We start from the raw sequence: 19,530 nt of genomic DNA, 5'->3' as shown, positions 1-19,530 counted from the left end.
AGTAATACTTCTGTTCTTTCCATACAAGGGAAACATGGATGCAGTGAATGTGATTTTCGGTCTTTGACCACTTCCGACCAAGACCCTATGCAGAGCTGGATCAGGCGTTGCACACTCTGGGGGGTTATGTACTCTTGGCGGTACAGGTTAACCCTTTCACTGCCAGCTGACCACTCAAGGTGACAAGGCGCTCCCTGCCAGGCTGTCAGCTGAGCTGTACACCCCCTCCCTGCCAGGCACTTTTTACCTCCAGGTCGAAAAATCGAAAGGCCAACTTCTCATGGATTTTTTGGTACTTTCTGTACGGAATATCGCTTTCCAAAGTATACATCGTAGGTAGACAACTCATAAAGGAAGCCATTGCTGTCGAAAAAAATCGCAAAATCCGAAGCACAAACGTGCTGCGCGCTCTAGCGCGAGCCGCTGTTCAAAAATGCATGTCATGTCATGCGAAAGTGCGCCGTGCGCCGCATGCGCTACATACACTATGTACACGACCGGCCCGGACACTCGCGAAGTAAAGTTAGTTGTTGTTTTGGAGAGAGAAGCAGATCCTTTTTTTTTGTTAGCTGGGATTGAAAGATCTGCCAGTGGACCGGAGAGCTACAACACTGGAAGCAGAAGAGATGGCGTGCGGAATGTTCTCTGTCTTCGTGGCAACAGGACTTCAGTTGCGAGAGACTTTCGTCCTGTTGTTGCGGACGAAATTCTTGTTGCTGCCACCAGAAAACTCGGAGAACGAAACGATCATAAGTCGTTTGGTGAAGCGGATCGTGTCGGTGAACAGCTGCGGAATGTTCTGCCGCCATGGTGGTCGTTTGTTCTCCCGATTAGCAGCAGTCCGAATACATTTCGACTTCGGAGAGTGAAGCGCTTCCCTGTTCCGTTGACAAGTGCGGCGTTCGCGGGTGTAATGCACTTTCGCATCAGCTTGCAGTAGATCGTCAGGTATTGAGCCAGAGGTAGGTGTCGTTGTAGAAAGAATATAATTATGTTGTAGCTGACATACCTGTAGTGTCTCTTGACTGTGCTGGTCGCCATTGTAACGTGGTAGTCCTTAGAAAATTTTAGTTCTGGACCCAGTGAGCGCCGCCAGCGCTGTTTCCGCCAAGTTTGCAGTGAATGCGTCCGTGAGGAATCCGTCGTGTGGTTGTCTCTACCCGCGATTCCAACCGCCTATCGCAATGGATAGCCGCCTGGAGTCTTGGGCAATGGCTAGGCATCAAGTCTGAACCAAATGTCATGCTCCTTGCAATGACAGTTGACGGGAAAGAGAAAAAAACTGGCACCGACTCAGCAAGGTGGAAGTGCGTGAGAACCGATTTCTTCCGCGCCGCTCGGCTAAAAATCAGATGCGCATTTTCAACGACGCTGGTTCGATTTTTTTCAAATGGCAACCCATGTTTCTGGCAGCGTATTTCGATGGGCATGGACCTCTTCTAGGGCCTAGTGGCCCTCTACCACGGCTAAACATCTCCAATATTCAAAAACAGCGGCCCAAACTGGGTGAAGTCTGCCTGTCGACAAAAGTCGACGGTGGCACTGGGGACTGCATGTTTGCTTGTCGACTTTCGTCGACAGTGGCACTCAGAGTGCATGAATGCGCTGTCGACTTTCGTCGACAGTGGCAGTGAAAGGGTTAACCGGTTTCGCACCTCCACATAACAAAATCCGATAATCAGCAGAATGTTTTTTTAAACTACTTGAAAAAGTGCTGAAAAAGTGTTAAAAATCAGCCATCATGCGTATGATAGAATATAGATTATTCGTTCGATGGAGGGCGAAATTATTCGATAGATTATTCGTTCGAAGAATCTGTGTTCGGTTTAAACACTAACACCATCCCCTCTCTACAGATACATATTGAACTGTACAGACACCAGCCCCTCTCCGCATATACATACAGTCGTGGACATGGAAATCCGGTCGCATGATCGGGGCCGGCACCCTCAGTGCGTACTGAACGTTGCATGCACAGAGTCAGTGCACTAGTACTACAGTCTACTGCACATGTTGATGGCATATGCGTGCTCACGGCTAAGTGGCCAGCGGGCTGGGGCGGCCGTTTGACCTCCGACTGGATTTCCATGTCCACGACAGTAGTTCTGTGTACAGTCACTATCTCCTCTCTACATAATTATACATGTTGCCTGTGTGCATTCACAGAAGAGGATGATGAGCTGTTTCTGCTGGGATGACGACTTCACTATGGCGCAGTGGTTAGAGCATCGCTGGCTACAAGCGAGGGTCCCTGATTCGAGTCCTGGTGGTGACAGCCAATTTTTTCTTCAGACTTTTCCCGTTTGCGTCTTTCCCTCAAACCAGTTTCTACACAGTCATACATATATACATGTAACTGGCTGTGTGATGACGTACACAACCCTGTGACTGCACGCACACACACACACACACACACACACACACACACACACACACACACACACACACACACACACACACATGATCGAGAAGGAGGACCAGAGGTGCCGCCACAGCGTGGGACCTCAGCATCTGCTGTCCAACCTGAGGGAGAGGTTCTGGATAGTAAACGGTGCATCAGCAGTCAAGATGGCACGCCAGTCGTCCGTTCCGTGTCGGAAGAACTGGGGTGTACCGGCGGCGCAGATCATGGGCGCTCTGCCGGACTTTCGGACTGCCGGGTCTCTCCGACCATTCTCGCACTGCGGCATCGACTTTGCCGGGCCGTTCCAGACTAAGCAAGGACGAGGCAGAACCCGAGCGAAGCGCTACCTCTGTCTCATGACGTGCCTGGAAACCCGTGCCTGCCATCTGGAGCTCACCTACTCCATGGATACCGGGGGGTTCCTCATGGCGTTCAACCGGTTTGTTAAGCAGCGCGGCACACCAAGCATCATCGTCACCGATAACGGCTCAAATTTCGTCGCGGCTGAACGGGAGCTACGAGAAGCCGTGGAGCAGCTCGACCGCGCAGAGATCGCGCGCAGCCTCGCTGATCGACACATCCGGTGGAGGTTCAACCCGCCCAGAGCACCGCATTTTGGAGGTGTCTTCGAAGCTATGATTAAGGCAGCGAAGCGCGCTCTGAGATCCGCACTGGCCACCGCTGAGCTCACTGATGAGGAGCTACACACCGCCATCGTCGCCGCAGAGGACCTCATCAACTCCCGTCCGCTGACAACAGTCAGTGCCGACGCCGCCGACCTCGAGCCGCTGACTCTGCAGCATTTCCTTGCAGGACGCTGCGACCCACCTCTGCCGTTGGAAGAGAAACTGAATGCCACAGATCAAGTCCACCCCAGAGATCGCTTCGCCGTCGTGCAGCGCACAGTGAAGGAGGTCTGGAGGAGATGGCTCCTGGAGTTCGTCCCACTGCTGAACCAGCGCAGGAAGTGGCGCAAGACACAGAAGAACATCGCTGTCGATGAGGTGGTGCTGTGTATCGAGCCTGACACACCCCAGGGCAGTTGGCCACTGGGCAGGGTGAGGCGTGTCTTCCCCGGACCAGACAGTTGCGTCAGGGTGGTGGACGTTGAGATCCGGGGCAAGATCTACCGGCGAGCCATCCAACGCCTCTTTCCGCTCCCGGTGGAGTGAGGCGACGCCCGGTCGAGACAGACAGTTAGCTGCGCTGTTTTGTTAGTTAGAGTGCTGGTGCTCTGACACTGGTGTGCTGTCTCTAGTCTATTTCTGATGTTTCTGATGTTTTTTCTCTTGTGGCTGTCTGCCTGCACTTTCCATATGCTGCCTTCCGGTGCACTCATTCTTGCTGCTGCACTGCCTTGCTCATGTACTCACTCATATGCCATTTCGTGAGTGAAGGGGGAGATGTGCACGCATGGTCATGTGTACTGGTTTCCTGCATTCATGTCTGGAGTAGTCTGGCTGTCATGTTCATTGTCGTGCTGTGTTACCATGGTTACGGTCACGCGAGTCGGCATCTTAGTGCACGACAATGCTGTCTGCTTACGCTCTCTTTGTACGCATTCATGTCAGGCGATAGAGCGGCCCTCATTTGCATGCTTCGACGGGTCCGGGTCTCTGGTTTCACATGTGCCTTTTATGCCACCCTGCTCGGCCTGCTGTGCACTGTGCTGTGCCTTTATGTTGCCCTGCTGTTATAATACCATGGTGCTTTTCCTTTCAGCTAGTCTTCTGAGTCTTCTTCTTTAGTAAGTTAGTTGGAAACACAAGGAAGTTTTGCAATGCGAGTTGAGCCTGAAGTGATACAGTCCAGAATCCAGTAAAGCGAGCCAGACAGAGAGCTGGCCATAAACTGGTCCTTCGAGCCGGATCACGATCAGCAGAAAGTCTCTGTTTCAGTGGCCTGACACGGAGTTCCCACGAAGGAGTAGCAGGAGAACCCTAGGTAAGATGCCCAAGCGGTTCCTCTCCGATGGGGAGCAGGCCCAAGAGCCGAGGCGGTCGGGACGCAGGAGCGGCGGCAGGACGTCCGCGAGCGAGAGCCTTGAAGTCGGGGGCGCGCGCGCGCGCGCACACACACACACACACATCTGCTCTGTACCTTGGGTTGTTCAGCATGACCTTCTCATCACGGCCCGGTAGCTGCATGAAGATAGCACCAAATGGGGCCTGCAGCATTGAAATGTCAACGTAATTGGGGAACGCTGCCAGGAACAAGGAGCGGACACCACGGATGTTCAGCTCCGAGGGACGTAACGGCATGGTCTTGGTGATTCCAGCATACTGGACATACACTACAGAGCATCCACCTGCAGAAAAATACACACACACAGACACACACGCACATACACACACGCACACACACACACACACACACACACAGACACACACGCACATGCACACACACACACACACACACACACACACACACACACACACACAGACACACACGCACATGCACACACGCACACACACACACACACACGCGCACACACACGCACACACACGCATATACATGCATACACACCATGTATCACAATGTCCATTGAAAGAGCACAAAATCCATCAAGTCCACAGACAGTACGTAAATGTACACCAGACCACTTTCCTATTGCCAATAGTGGACAAGATCTGAACGAAAACCTACCAAGATGTGTGCCGGATAACACCACTGATTGGAATGGGAGGAGCTGGTCAAGGTACCAACTGTTTAATTTGTTTATCTCGGACAATCAGCGCATGTACAAGTACAGCGTCGTCTTGTCAAGATGTAGTCGTTTTCCGTGTTCTTGTTTATTCGTCAATAGAAGAGTGTAAAAAGGCAGTCCAGTGGTGGCGATTGAGCTGATGCAGTGGTGGAGATTGAGCTGATGCAGTGATGGAGAAGTACTGTTAGACTTACACTTACAACAACAGGCCAACGAGGATGCGCACGGACGCCGCATCACAGCTCACGTATCGTTCCCTCTTTTAAAGTCTTATTCTATCCTGTGTTCAATCGATCTCTGACCCCCCTCTCCCTCTCGCTCTCTCTCTCGCTCTCTCTCTCTCTCTCTCTCTCTCTCTCTCTCTCTCTCTCTCTCCCTCTCTCTCTCTCTCTCTCTCTCTCTCTCTCAAAAACACACACTTTATCTCCTACCTTGAGTCCTCGGCTGTTGCTGAAGAGGCTGGTGCAGATCCATGCGTGCTTGCTGTTGTTGATGTTGATGATGATGTTGCACGCGTTGCGATGAAGATGCTGAAGACGACGAACCATTCACCAGCATAGGCACACCGTTCTTGATAGCAACGGACGAGTACGCTTCATCCTGGAATTGATCAGACCACAGTGGACGTAAGTACAGTGCAGAGGAACATATCCATTCACATACCACTTTGCGCATTCTCCAGAATAAAGTATGTATGCTGGTCTAGAAAATTCATTGGTAGTTGGACCTGGGTGTAAACTCCTTGCTGTTTGATGAGCACAACTAGCGAAACCATGTGGGTCTTAAACACTGGCCAGGCCATGAGCTCACCTGCCCCTGAATATTCAGTTAAAATTTGCAGTGTGACATGCCTTCGTGGCACAGTGGGTAAGCCGCAAACGGCTGATATATCCCAAGGCATGACTCTCAACAATTCTCAAAACCTTGCAAACTGAGACTAATAGCCTGACTAGAAGAAGCTGCTGTCGGCTGCCTATAATCAACATTTCAAACTGTTTTCACTAGGACTTCCATCGCCTTCTCTTCTGGGGCATACAGGCAGAAGAAGAAACTAACCAATACCGTACAATACTCTTTAAACAATGTACTTTAGGTGATAAAGCAGCAGTAGGTAGATTAGCGAGACTAAACCCGCACCACTGAAAAGGGAGTAAACCTTACAGTAATGGTTCTTCTGACGCATGTACTGACACAAAACAAGTCCTAAAGGTTAGGTGGACATGTGAAGCGATGTGATAACTGATAAGCATGATACCAACAATAAGCGAGAAATGAACCCATGTGTCACTTTTCTGTTTCTGGTCCCAGGCTTCTGCCTAGTGCCGCGTGTTTCACCTACACAATGTTCTTTGCATGTTACTGTACTGGTTAGTTTTGTCAGCTTGTATCAACCTTAACTTTTAAAAGAGAAACCAATGAAAGTACTAGTGAAAAGTTTGCAATGTTGATTGCAAAGGGCCTTTTTAATGCTGTCTTGCTTGGTCTGATCGCATTCTATGTGCTGCATGAATGATATTTCCCCTACTGTGCATGATTGTAATATTTCCACAGGCATTTTGCTTTGCTTTAGATCGTACAGCAAGCAAGAGCTCTTTTAATAAGTAGCTAGTAACTGTTCCTATCTTGAGAGTGGCATGGTATATTGTACGGTTTTAGTTTTAGCAAGTTAACTGTAAAACTAGACAATGTTTGCACTATTACACACATTGGCATAGGTAAGCCTTGTTTGATAGATTAACACATGTAACATGCTGTCACCCCCCCCCCCCCCCCCCCCCCATCAACATAATATTCAGTACAATCATGTAGAGAATCACTCAACATACACTGGTATTATTGGTTTGAGCAACTCAACATACACTGGTATTATTGGTTTGAGCAACTCAACATACACTGGTATTATTGGTTTGAGCAACTCAATATACACTGGTATTATTGGTTTGAGCAACTCAACATACACTAGTACTATTGGTTTGAGCAAGTGAAACGTAAACTAGAAGCAATCACCACAGACACTTTAAGGATGCACCTCTTCGGTGGAATGACGGGGGGGGGGGGGGGGGCGGCCTTACTTGCTTAGCGCATACCATGCACTGTAACACTGTAAAAATGGATCAGCAGTGCTCATGGCTGCAAGGCCAGCGCACCAAGGCCGCACGTGGCTTCTCAACGGATTTCAACGTCCACAACAGTACACGTGTACAGACTCGCAGGGGCGTCGCACACGGTATGGTCACTACCACACCACAGAGCAGGGGCGTCGCACACGGTATGGTCACTACCACACCACAGTCACAGAGCAGGGGCGTCGCACACGGTATGGTCACTACCACACCACTCTTTGCCCCGAGCACCCCATGAATCAATAAAATGCACTGATTTGGGCTCAGAATTTCCAAACTTTTCGGCTCGGTCACCCCTCTCTCACGCGTAAATTGTACTTCAGATGGCTGACCATACTACACTAAATTAACTTCCGACACCCCTGCAGAGTGAATCGGCTGGAGCATGCTATGCTGGGATTTCGCCAAGGCATCTCAACTGATGGTGTAATGACATAACCTTTACTCAGCTACAGGCTATCTAACCTTGTATACCGTACTATCTCTAATATCAGCACAGTCTCCAATAATAGCACGTCTCCAATAATAGCACGTCTCCAATAATAGAACACCTTGGGCCGGCATTCAAAAAATAAAGTGCTCAGTCTCCATTATAAGCACACTGTGTAAATTCATTATCTGTACCGGCAAAAAAACCCTGAAATGTGTGTGTCTGACATGAATTTGGCATGGCAACATGCCTCTGAAACGAGGTTGAAATAATAATGGAACAGTCTCCAACAAAGGAACGTCTCCATTAATAGCACTGGGCGGAGGTACATTGAAAAAATAAAGGACCGTGCTTATATTAGAGATAATACGGTAACCATGTATGGAAGCTCTGTTTGTACATGGTGTGGTGCACAGTTGCAGGACTCAGCCCTCTACTTTGCAACAGTATTCTTTGAGATAATGATTGTTGGTCCACTTTGAAGTACTAGTACTAGTACTATAAAAATGATTCATGCTTGATTTACATAACAAAATACCATGGACAAAACATGCCATTTCACACCACGGCACTAGTTCAAGGCAAAAGTGCCCACCTAAAACAGAACCGTGAATCTAGTTCTTCACTTGTAGATCTACATGACGATTGTAACAATTGTTTCAATCCCTAGGCCCTGAGAGGCCATGTTGCACGGAATACAACACTGATCGGCGCTGACGATAACTCGATCACCCCCATGCCCCATGCCATGGCCCAGCAGCACTGTCACAGCCTACAGCTACACTACAACTACCGGGGTAGTACAATGCCACTGACACTCGGTTTGAAGTTGCACGAAAACACACGATACTCGACGTGAGCGTTTACTCGATGGCAGATCTCCACAACACACCTCGGTTTAGGGTTCGAGCACGATAAGAAATGACCTACAAGTAATTAGTTGATCTGTTCATCTTCACGTTCTCTCTCTCTCTCTCTCTCTCACACACACACACACACACGCAAGTACACACACACACACACACACACACACACACACACACACGCACAGACAGACGGACACAACTGACAGAGCCACATGTCATAACGACGACCTCACCTGCTGTATGAGTTGACCATGGGCATCCAACATCGACTCCAGAGAAGAAGATCGCAAGCGAGCGGTGGAACTTGGGTAACATGCCGCCATGCTGGGCGCACAAGAACACCGTATTGAACACCGCTACGCGCTCCTAAAGAGTAATGTTGATGAACTCGTCCTCCGCCTAGCGCCTAGTGTCGGGCTCTCTCACGCCTCCTAGGATCCTGCACTTACGGGTAGAAGTATGCGGCCGCTTTCAATTCGAATGTGTCGCCGCCGTCACGAGAATACTATAACGACACGTCGTTGAAACTAAGGTACGTGTGAATCCCGATTTGTGCCACTGGCGGCCAGTCTCCTTTCCTCTTCCTGTGGCAGCGCGCAGCAGGAATGCTTCCGACTTCAGAGAGTATATCCGCCGTGATGGTACTATTTGGCCGCTGTTTATGCTGGATGGGTGCCTTGTGGCCAGGAGTCGGAGTCGGAGTCGTGCCGCTGAGCGAAGTAGTTAATGTCAAGACAGAGTCTAACTGCCAGCACATTGAGAAATATTTCGAGATTGTTGCGTCGTGCTGTTACGCAGGGCTCCCACACACGGTCCCTGCGTACATCCGTGCGGAGCACAGCCAGTAGCCAGGATTATTTTTGTGTTCAGTAGGAACGATGTCACACTCACAGATGAGATAGAGTCTAGAGACACGACTGGTAACTGGTATCGACCGAACCCCAACGGCCCCAACTAGGGCCCAAGTACACAATGCACACGATATCAAACACACACGGACACTGAGAATGAGATAGCGCACACATCCACACCAACGCCGGTAAAACTGTGTGACGAATGATGACAGGTAGACGCTAACAGTAACAACACGTCGTTAGCACTGTGCACTGTCAGTCTCTCACAGCCACAGCAGAACCCGCGCTGTTAGTGGTACTGGCTACAGCACTGCAGGGGCACAGAGCACAACGGGCACACTCACTGGCAGCAACGACGTCTCTGTCTTTTCCTTACTTTCAACCGGCTTTCTCACACGCACACGATCTTTACTTGCACTAGAATCATCAGATCAGGGCAGTGATATCGCTCACCCTCCACTGGTAGACATCTACAGTGGTAGTGGTAGCACACAACATACCACCAGTGCAGCTAGGGGGTATAGGATCACCAGGCAGCCACGTTCCAGAACGACAAAAATTAGTTTTGCTCGATCAGAGTGCAGGAAATAGCTGGCGAATGCCCCAGCTCGCCTCTCGCGATCTTGCCCGGCAAACCGGCCAACGACCTCCGATCTCTCCTGTCGTACTGTCGAGCACTTGCTGCTGTGTGCCAGCTAAATGCCAGCGTAACCACCACCGAGCGGGATGATCAGGATTGCTGTAGTGGTGAACACGTAGACACACGCGCACTCCAACCACGGCCACGGACAACGACGTTACGTTTGGATAGGTGTGGATAGCTGGCACGTCGACTGGAGCGTTTGACAAGCCCCAGTACAGGATCAGGTTCCACAAATCGGAGTTCCAGCAGAACCGGAGACCAGTTTTGCAGAACGCGTACGACTCTCCGTTGTTGTACCGGTATGTTATGGCGTACGCTAGCCAGTCTCGTTTATAGCAGCGAGCTACAAACGGCGCTCTCTTCAACTGGTTACAAATCGATATCACCTCCCTGTTCACTAGCACTTTCAATTGAACTGGGAGCGCGCTAAACACTCTACTACTAAAAATGTCGTAAGAAGGTTGGAACTCCTGCACGAAATGCTTCGACTTCTTTCCCAACGACGCCCAAAAGCTTGATCTTGCTAGCCATCAGGGAAAGGTCGAACCCATAAGTACATTGCATTTACAAATAATCCAGAACACCGAGGACTTCCTTCTTTCGACAGTTTTGCAGCTGCACCGCCGCTTGCCGGCTGCATGTTTCGCATAGTTTTTGAACCTCTTCACAAGGCCCGCGGTCCGCTCGAGCGCTCACGAACCAATAGATGGGGATCACGTGATTGATCGTGATCACGTGCATTCTTCGCATACAGTGCATAATCGTGTACAGATCGAGTACTACTAGTAGTAGTCATGGTACTGAGATCTACATCATACATGACTTGTGCACGTAGACTCCTAGTAGTCCTACTCAGTAGGTCTACCTGATCTACATACCGGTAGACCTAGTAGTAGTACTGACTCTGTAAATCAGGTAGATCTACAGTACAGTACTGACTCTGTACTGACTACTGTACTGTACTACACTGTCCCTGCGGGAATTTGCGGAAAAAATCCTCGAAAACTTGCGCAAGAAATTGCGGCAGAAAACAACAAAAAATGCGGCGAAAAGTGCGGAACTTGCCAGGAACTCGCGGAATTATTGGCAGAAAATTGCGGATTTGGGCCAAATCACGAAATTTGTTGTATCCTTAGAATCGCTATTTGCGTACTGTGGAAATAACCTACGAGCAGGATCATGGAAAGCACTGTATACTGCGTGAAAAGTGCAGAAAAATGTCAAAACTAGTGCAGAAAACAACAAAAAACGCGGGAAATCGCGGATTTTTCAGAAAATCGCGGGTTTGGTCCAAAATCGCGAAATTTGTTGCGTCCGTGGAATCGCGATTTCCTGGAGGGACAGACTACAGTAGCAGATCTACAGTAGTACAGTACAGTACTGTAGATCTACTACTGTAGTAGTCAGTACAGTATTTGTCTAGTTTCACCAAGACTATCACTACGACAGTATCACTAGACTAGCTGCCAAGAGAAAAGTAATAATTATTATTGACTAATTCCACCTGTACAGTCAACTCTGCGTATAACGACACTCGGCGGGGCATCAGAAAAATGCCCTTATTCGCGAAGTGTCCTTATACCCGAAGTCTCATTATACATGTATTAAACAGGTAGAATGGACTTTGCTCTGGGCATGGAAATTCTGTCGTTATTCGCGCATTGTCTTTACATGTACGTAACATGTACATCCGCAGTCGTTATTAGTTGCCTGTATACTAGTATATATTCAACAAGTGATTGTGCCACGCACGTGATTGTTGCCCGTACTCCAGCGAATCAGCACCTTTCCCGCCACGGGCAATGATATGCAAAATTGCCTGCAAAAAAAGTTTTGGTGGCGCAGTACAGTATCAGCGTGCATGGTACGCGTGCATTGACCCTGAAGTCAGATATTGCTGATTACAAACAGGCCACGCATGGTGGGGTGTGTTATCCAGCAGCCTATATTGGCTTGCTCATGTGGATCACGTAATAAATTGTTACCATGGTTACTGCATGGTTGCTACAGGCAATAACATGCTATAGTAGCCCTTGGCGGGTAACAGGGACTGGCGGATTCTGCTCGAAAAGTAGTGCAATTAGCTGAACCATACAAACCTTATGGCGGGCAATTCCTCGAATTCTGCTCCATTTCTTTATCCACATACTAAACATGCATGAAACTTACCAGAAAAAGTACCGAATTCTGCCAATTTTTCTGCCGGCAGAATCCGCCGAACCCTAGCGGATAACGCCGGAAGAAAATTGGCAGAACCTTTGGTACCTTTCTGGTACGTTTGAAATTCATGCATGTTTGGTATGTGGCCCAATGGAGCAGAACTCAAGGAAGTGCCTCAGTGCCATAAGGTTTGTATGGTTCTGCCAATTTCACTGCTTTTCGAGTAGAATCTGCAAAGGTGTCGAGCACTAACCTCCAACGGCTATGTCATAATGCCCACAGCAACCATGCAGAAACGAAAACAGAATACGGGTTATGCCCGGGTACAGGGCAGGTCAAGAACGCTACCACCCCATGATCAGGCGTCAGATACTCCTTACAGAGTACTGCGGATAATACCGTACGTACATCAATATACTAGCTATTGCATAATAGATCCGATTATCATATTAGGAGTTCAATCTTGAGCACATCAACGCAGTCCATGCAGTCCACAGGCAATACAGCCAATCAATATTAATATCACACTTCACCCGCCGCGAACAATGAAATATGACAGACTCTCAGCTTTAAAAAAAAAATGCGTTCTTCAGTAGTGGGTAAACTCTCAACGAATAATGCATATGTGTATGTGTAAACGCTGTACAAGCTGCGGCTGTATAAGCCGGAGGGTAAAGCAGTTAGCATTGATACAGTTTAGCATGCAAGTACCGTACCCGTAAAAGAAAAGCAATGTGCACAAGAAATAGGACTCCATCAAGTGTGCGCCAACACACACACAAAACCACAGTTCGCGTGGAGACTTGGTTAGAGCCAGTTCTCTGCATTCGTAGGAATGCCCGGACCACCCTCAAGGGCTAAGGCCTAAAATGCTCGTTTATATTTCATCAGAAATGTTAGTAAATATTCACCGGATTGAGGGAAAGATGCAAACGGGGAAAGTCCCAAGAAAAAATTGACTGTCACCACCAGGACTCGAACCAGGGACCCTCGCTTGTAGCCAGCGATGCTCTAACCACTGAGCTATGGTGTAGCTCTCATACCAGCAAATGTTAGAAATGTTAGAAATGTTAAATATTACACGGTACCACTTAGTCACACAAGGACTACATCGGAATGCATACTGGTCTTGGATGTGTGAATTCAGCATGTGGTGACAATCACTCCGCATGCACAGGGTTGTAACAATTGTTGGGAGAAGGACCCAGTTCATTGAATGATAAGTGTCTGCTTGTGATGAGACACTTGCTGAGAGGATGAGTGAGATAGTGTGATGGTGTGATGAGACACTTGCTGAGAGGATGAATGAGATAAAAACGGCGCAGTTACTTACAGGTTTTCTACTCCAGTGACTTTCAGAGCTACTCTGGCCTGCTTCTCCTCTACCAGATGATATCAGCCCCTGGCCTGTCGATGACGTAATCCCCTGGCTAGCCGATGATGTCATGCCCGATGTCATTGGCACCGACATCATCCCCTGGCCTGCCGATGACGTCACAGCCGGTGTTGCTACCTGCTGCCTGGTGGCTATGTTAGCCGGTGTTCGCTGCTGCTGCTGCTGCGGCCCTGGCAGTGGCATCATCATTGGCATGCTGGTGCGGTTGACACGACGCGCATCTGGTGTACGCGAGCCATGCCATGTGTACTGTGCTGGAGTGTAGCTGCTGCTATCAAGGTCTGTCGTCATCTTGCCAGTTTGTACACTTGAGCCGGTGCTACTGCTGCCTGTGGTGGTGGTGTTTCTGTTGGACATAGACAAGCAAGCACACAGATAGGGGGAGCAACACTCAACAATTGAGGTGGTGCAATTACATCATCAGTGGAGATGCTTTGGCAATGTCGCTGCAGCACAGCGATGCACTGCGGACTAGCGGTGTATACATAGCGCCAATAAGCGGTTAAGCAGTCAGACTCACCACCATGACATCATCAGTTGCATAGCCTCTCTACTACAGGAGGGGCTAGAAAACTGCAATGGTTCAACGAATATACCCAGATGGTGAGTGCGACAACACGATAGACAGAAGCCTAATTGCAGTGCCAAGTCTACACTGTAAACCTGCTCCACCGCCCTACAGTAACATTGGGCACCAATGTCATCCTCCCCCCCCCCCTTTTTCAGGTCTTCATCCACAACAGCACTATTGGGGGCAATAACCCCAAATATTGGGGGCAATAACCCCATCTAGTATTATGGCAATAACCCCATCTATTGGGGCAATAGCCCCAACCTTGGGGATAGAACTGATCTGATAGGAGGCACTAGCACCATGGGGGGGGGGAGAGAGAAGGTACAGCAATACCACAGTGACAGGGGGGGGGGGGCAACACTAACACAGTGACGGGGGGGGGGGGGACAACAGTACAACAATGCCAATGTTCTTATTAGTCTAGTAATCATGTCACATGACTATCACTATCAGCATTATGCATGTCTCACCGGGATGTTGGAGCCCATGGGACAAAGCTCTGGGCGTAGGGGGTAGCTGATGCAGGATCTCTTGTCACAGACGGTGATGATATCTTTCTAACTGATGAGGTCGGCTGACCAGGCGTGTAGGGGAGATATTGCTGCAATGTAGAGTCAGCAGAGACTGCTGCAGAAGTGCTCGGGTAGCTAGTATTTCCAGTGGTTGGAATCCTGCACACAGGGGGTGTGTGTGCATCAGCAGTTATTGCTGGTGAGTCACTGTGCCGGAATGAATTGGTGCGGCGACGAGTGCTACCTATAACAGCCCGGATGTACACACACACACATGCACACACAGAGTAAGAGAGACAGAGACAAAGAGGGAGGGGGCAGATAGAGGAGAGAGAGAGAGAGAGAGAGAGAGAGAGAGAGAGAGAGAGAGAGAGAGAGAGAGAGAGAGAGAGAGAGAGAGAGAGAGAGAGAGAGAGAGAGAGAGAGAGAGAGAGGAGAGAGAGAGATAGACAAACAGAGAGAGAGAGAGGGAAAGAGAGAGAGAGAGAGCGAGAGAGAGAGAGAGAGCATTGTCAGATGAGGTTGGTTTCATGAAATACCAATACAAATCAAAGCTGGGGAGTTCCAACTCTACTAGTTTCTCGGGTTGTCAAACAGCAGCACCTGCCGGAACACTCCCTCCTGCAACATCCCCTGCCATAACACCCCATCCTGTAACAGCCCCTGCCGTAACACACCCTCTGCCATAACACCCCTCCTGTAACATCCCCTGCCGTAACACCCTGTCCTGTAACACTCCCTCCTGTAATATCCCCTGCCGTAACACCCCTCCTGTAACATCCCCTGCCGTAACATCCCCACCTGTAATATCCCCTGCCGTAACAACCCCTCCTGTACCACCCCCTCCTGTTACATCCCATGCCGTAACACCCCAATACAACCCCCCCCCCCCCCACACACACACACAAACACACACACACACACACAAACACACACACAAACACACACACACACACACACACACAAACACACACACACACTAGATCGCATGTGTGCGCAGACAATTTCAAATGTGCTCGTTACTCACTTGGTCGAGTACGTCTCCAACCAAAACTGGATTGTTTCGTGTCGGAGTCTAGTTCAGACGAGTGCCCATGTTCATCGTTGGGTTGCCGTGCAATCTGTGTAAGCTGCTCCTGGTACTGTTTGGCCTCATGCTCAGCTTCTTGATGATACTCTTGCTGTTTGCTATAAGGCTCCTGCTGATCAGGCTGAATTTGACCATGCTGCTGTTGCTGTTGCATTATCTGGTGTGCTTGATTTGCTATGCTTGGTGCTGTTCCCCTAGCTGCATCATCCATTGCCTGTTGCTCCATCATAGCTGAACATTGTGACCTAGTAGGAATGCAGAAATGAAAGCCGGTGCGGTCAAGAAATCACTATACAACGTAAGAAGAGCAGCATGAAGTATTACACTGTACGCATCAAGGAGAGAGAGAGAGAGAGAGAGAGAGAGAGAGAGAGAGAGAGAGAGAGAGAGAGAGAGAGAGAGAGAGAGAGAGAGAGAGAGAGAGATGAGATGAGAAGACCGATGGAACACTCACTGACAGGCGACTCCTCAATGAATAACACTGTGTTTGTGTACATGACTAACCACATGAACATGTGTCAAACGCTGGCTTACTGCTACCACACATCCTCATATTTGCTCTACTAAGAGCGCGGGTTCTTATTATTTCAACCACAGCTCTATCCAACTAATTTTAAAGACAGTGCCATTAGGGAGGTTCCGGGGTGCAATTTTCCGTTAAGCCAGACCCAGAGAGTGAAGATTGTAAGGTACTTTGGCAGTGGTAGCCAGATATTTTCTTCCGGATCGCGAGGGATCCGGATAAAAGAGGACCGGATAAGCGAGGTCTGACTGTACCATCATTGAATGACCTCCAAGAGATTTCACCAGGGTCACGTAACTCATCAACACCATCGTGAACAATCCACTAGCAGCAGTGACATACTAGAGAACAATCAGGGCCACTATCGGCAGTGACATACTAGAGAACAATCCACTATCAGCAGTGACATACTAGAGTTCTCATCACTAGCAGGAGGTGGGTCCAGGGTTCTTGTTTGTAACTGCTGAATTCGGGGAGTTTAGTAGCAGTTATTTTGGAAACATTTCCCTCTGCGCATGCCAATTAGGTTTTCTCTATTATCGACTTCCTTTGATCATTATGCCGGCTTCACACCATGTACTAAAAAACGCTCCGTTTCCAAAGAAAACGGAGCGTTTGAATTTAGTTCCACCTTTTCACACTGCATTGCACTCTGCGCCGTTTTCATTCCAATGGATGTATTTTTAGGACATGTTTGCTGTGATATGCATCCTCCCAGGCCAATTCCAATTCCTAGCCGAAGAACGTAACACGGTGGCGTTTATACTAGGGATGCTGGCATTGCGTTATTCATCGTACTCACATTTGCTGCTTCTGGCCTAAACTACGCCGTTTCTATAGGGATCATCTGTACGAGAACGTCTTCATGTTAACGTGGATTAGTACGTAATGCGGAGAGAAGCCGGCCTTGCGGCTTGATATTGCTTTCAGGTGGATTGCTCTTTGGCCGTTGGGCTGTAAGCCAGGGCTGCTTATCCAGCGGTCGCCGCATACCCTCTCTCGTGTCCAACACCAGGGCTTTTATTTTTTTATTTCATTTTTTTACTTCAAGTCATTATTCTTGTCCAGTCGGGAGTTCTTTGAGTACTGCAGTGCTCCATGTACAAGTCAATCATGTAGGGTTCCGCTAGTGCTCCGTCAGACAACGTCCAATAGACTACACGTACATGTACACACATAAGCAAGTCTAAGCTCTCTGGGGAAGGATTACCGATACCAGTGCATGTGCATGTGCATGATGGTGCAACATCATACACAGGCCGACTAAGAGTAGACTAAGACGGCAATAGCAGCTAAGTGCCTGGAAGTCAGCCCTGCAAACCGAAACATCTTCCTACGCCACTACCAGCTACACCACCACTCATCAGTTAGATTTAGAGCACTGGCTGTGTCTCGCGCAAAGGCCACACCGTCACCATTAATTATACTTATAGCTCAAAATACCGTCATACAGTAGTGCATTCAAAAATAGCTTTACTAGTACTCTAGTATGGAGCTGGCTAGCGAGAACAGAAGAAGAAATCGCTGAAATAACTCGTCTTACCGTTCATGAGAAGAAATTCCTGTCGGACACCGTACGTAAAGTGATCACTGAAAATGCACCGGCGGTGGAGGGTTTTCAAGAATAATTACTTGCCCAGAGAACTCTCTTTCCCTTCTGCTGCACTGCGCACATCCACTTTCCAACTAGGAAAGTCGGGAACGAAGGGGCCGGTACCAAATACCAAAGTCTGAAACAAAAGACAGAGCTATGTAGAGAGAAGCATTTTCTTTTTTCTGCCCAGCACGAGAGTTCGATAGTGCATCACACGATCACGCACGCGGTGCACAAAATGAAAACAACCCAGCGCATGCAGCCGGTTTTGACTTTTTTCAAAAGAGGTCAGTTTTTGTACTACATGTACATGTACATACTGTAGCACATGACATGTGCACAACATCAGCAGATCTACTGGACTGATAATCAGTCCTAATAATTATTACGGAATTACGGTATGTGCATTGTACTTGCACATGAATCATCTCCGGACAGTTATATCCTGGCTATGTACAACTACATGCTTTCTGTCACTCCGTGGTTTTGGTGGTGCACAGCTGCTAGTGTTATGAGCACGTGACACAAACACCAAGCCCACGCGCATAGCGGCATACTGTATGCAAGCATGCATGGCAGTCAAGCACGAATGCATGCCATTGCATTGGTAAACAACGACGTGAAAGAATGTGGCACGCGACTGGTATGTGGCTAGGCTGCTATGATAGATAAGTGCAGTGTCGAACGCTCCATGACAAAGTACTGTACTCGACCAACACTAACACTAGTAACAGCTACAGCAGTACAGTGCAGTGCAGTGCAGGTCACTGAGATCTACACACATGATAACAATAATAATTGCACATGACATGTAGTTATTTCAAGCAGAAGAAGTAAGTAATTAGTTCACAGCAATCATGTAATAAGCCAGCAAAATCAAAATAACTATTGTCTTGTCACTTCAGTTCGCTTTCTAGCCTCTGGGATCTACGGCTGTTGCAGGTCGTCAAAGCCATAACCCGGGCAGCTTTCTGGGAGGTCACTGGTCCAACACAAGCCAACGCAATCCAAAGACTACTTTCCTTGCTTGCCCTGCAGTGCAGTCAGCATTCTATGAGTCATACATCACTCATAGCAAGGCAGAGTAGTGGATAGCGGATACACTGGTCATCACAATTCTACCAGTACTGGCAGTAGCACACAGAACACGCACACTGGGCCACAGTTACTGAATACTGAGTTCATGTCTAATCCATTGTGAATCTCATAATGAAGTGCCAAGAGTACATATTATACAAGAGTACATAATTATGTACTCTTGATAAAACTGTGTACTACCGTACACACACAGTGCACAAGGCCATAAGCAAACTGACACTAGCCATGCAACTCGCAAGAACAACGTGCAGAAAATATTATGCACAGGCGGACGATAGCAGACAGCAGAAGCAGCAGCAACTGTTGCAATTAAAATAGTGCATGAGTAGACGGCAACCTATCGGTATGGTTCTATGAATTGAGAGAGACGGGGGAGGGGCGCTAAATAAGGGCAAGAGTTTGTGTTGGGGTTATGTACTCTTGCTAAGGGTGACAATGCCTGCATTGCATTCAATAAAGGACTAAATATAAGTAATCACCTGAAATAGCACTAGTCTGGTGCTGATCAGTGATCATGTGCTAGAATACGAACACCACAGAAGATAAAGTATTGAAT

At 48.5% G+C, this 19,530-nt stretch overlaps 2 protein-coding genes across 4 annotated transcripts in view; both read right to left on the bottom strand.

Annotated features, from left to right (window-relative positions):
* The window catches only part of LOC135827621 (AF4/FMR2 family member lilli-like), a 38,757-nt gene extending 20,641 nt beyond the window's left edge, over window positions 1–18,116 (bottom strand). The window contains exons 1-6 of one of the 2 annotated variants that reach the window (XM_065340087.1): window positions 17,826–18,116; window positions 15,697–16,004; window positions 14,628–14,913; window positions 13,521–13,929; window positions 5,543–5,711; window positions 4,505–4,712 (exon numbers count right to left, since the gene is read on the bottom strand). In XM_065340087.1, coding sequence (XP_065196159.1) covers window positions 4,505–4,712; window positions 5,543–5,711; window positions 13,521–13,929; window positions 14,628–14,913; window positions 15,697–15,988 — 1,364 coding nt within the window. In that variant the 5' untranslated portion in view covers window positions 15,989–16,004; window positions 17,826–18,116. Of the gene's footprint in view, window positions 1–4,504; window positions 4,713–5,542; window positions 5,712–8,763; window positions 10,127–13,520; window positions 13,930–14,627; window positions 14,914–15,696; window positions 16,005–17,825 lie in introns of those variants that run through there. The other variant, XM_065340088.1, reaches the window with a different exon arrangement.
* Window positions 18,117–19,036: 920 nt separating this feature from the next.
* Window positions 19,037–19,530, bottom strand: part of LOC135827757 (mucin-5AC-like) — a 42,881-nt gene continuing 42,387 nt past the window's right edge. For both annotated transcript variants that reach the window (XM_065340206.1, XM_065340207.1), the window contains one exon: window positions 19,037–19,530. This exon is cut by the window's right edge and continues 386 nt beyond it. The gene's annotated coding sequence lies outside the window, so the exon portion shown is untranslated.

Source organism: Sycon ciliatum, chromosome 11 (assembly GCF_964019385.1).
Source record: "Sycon ciliatum chromosome 11, ocSycCili1.1, whole genome shotgun sequence".
NCBI classification, from domain to species: Eukaryota; Metazoa; Porifera; class Calcarea; order Leucosolenida; family Sycettidae; genus Sycon; species Sycon ciliatum.
This window is presented reverse-complemented; position numbering and strand designations above follow the sequence as displayed.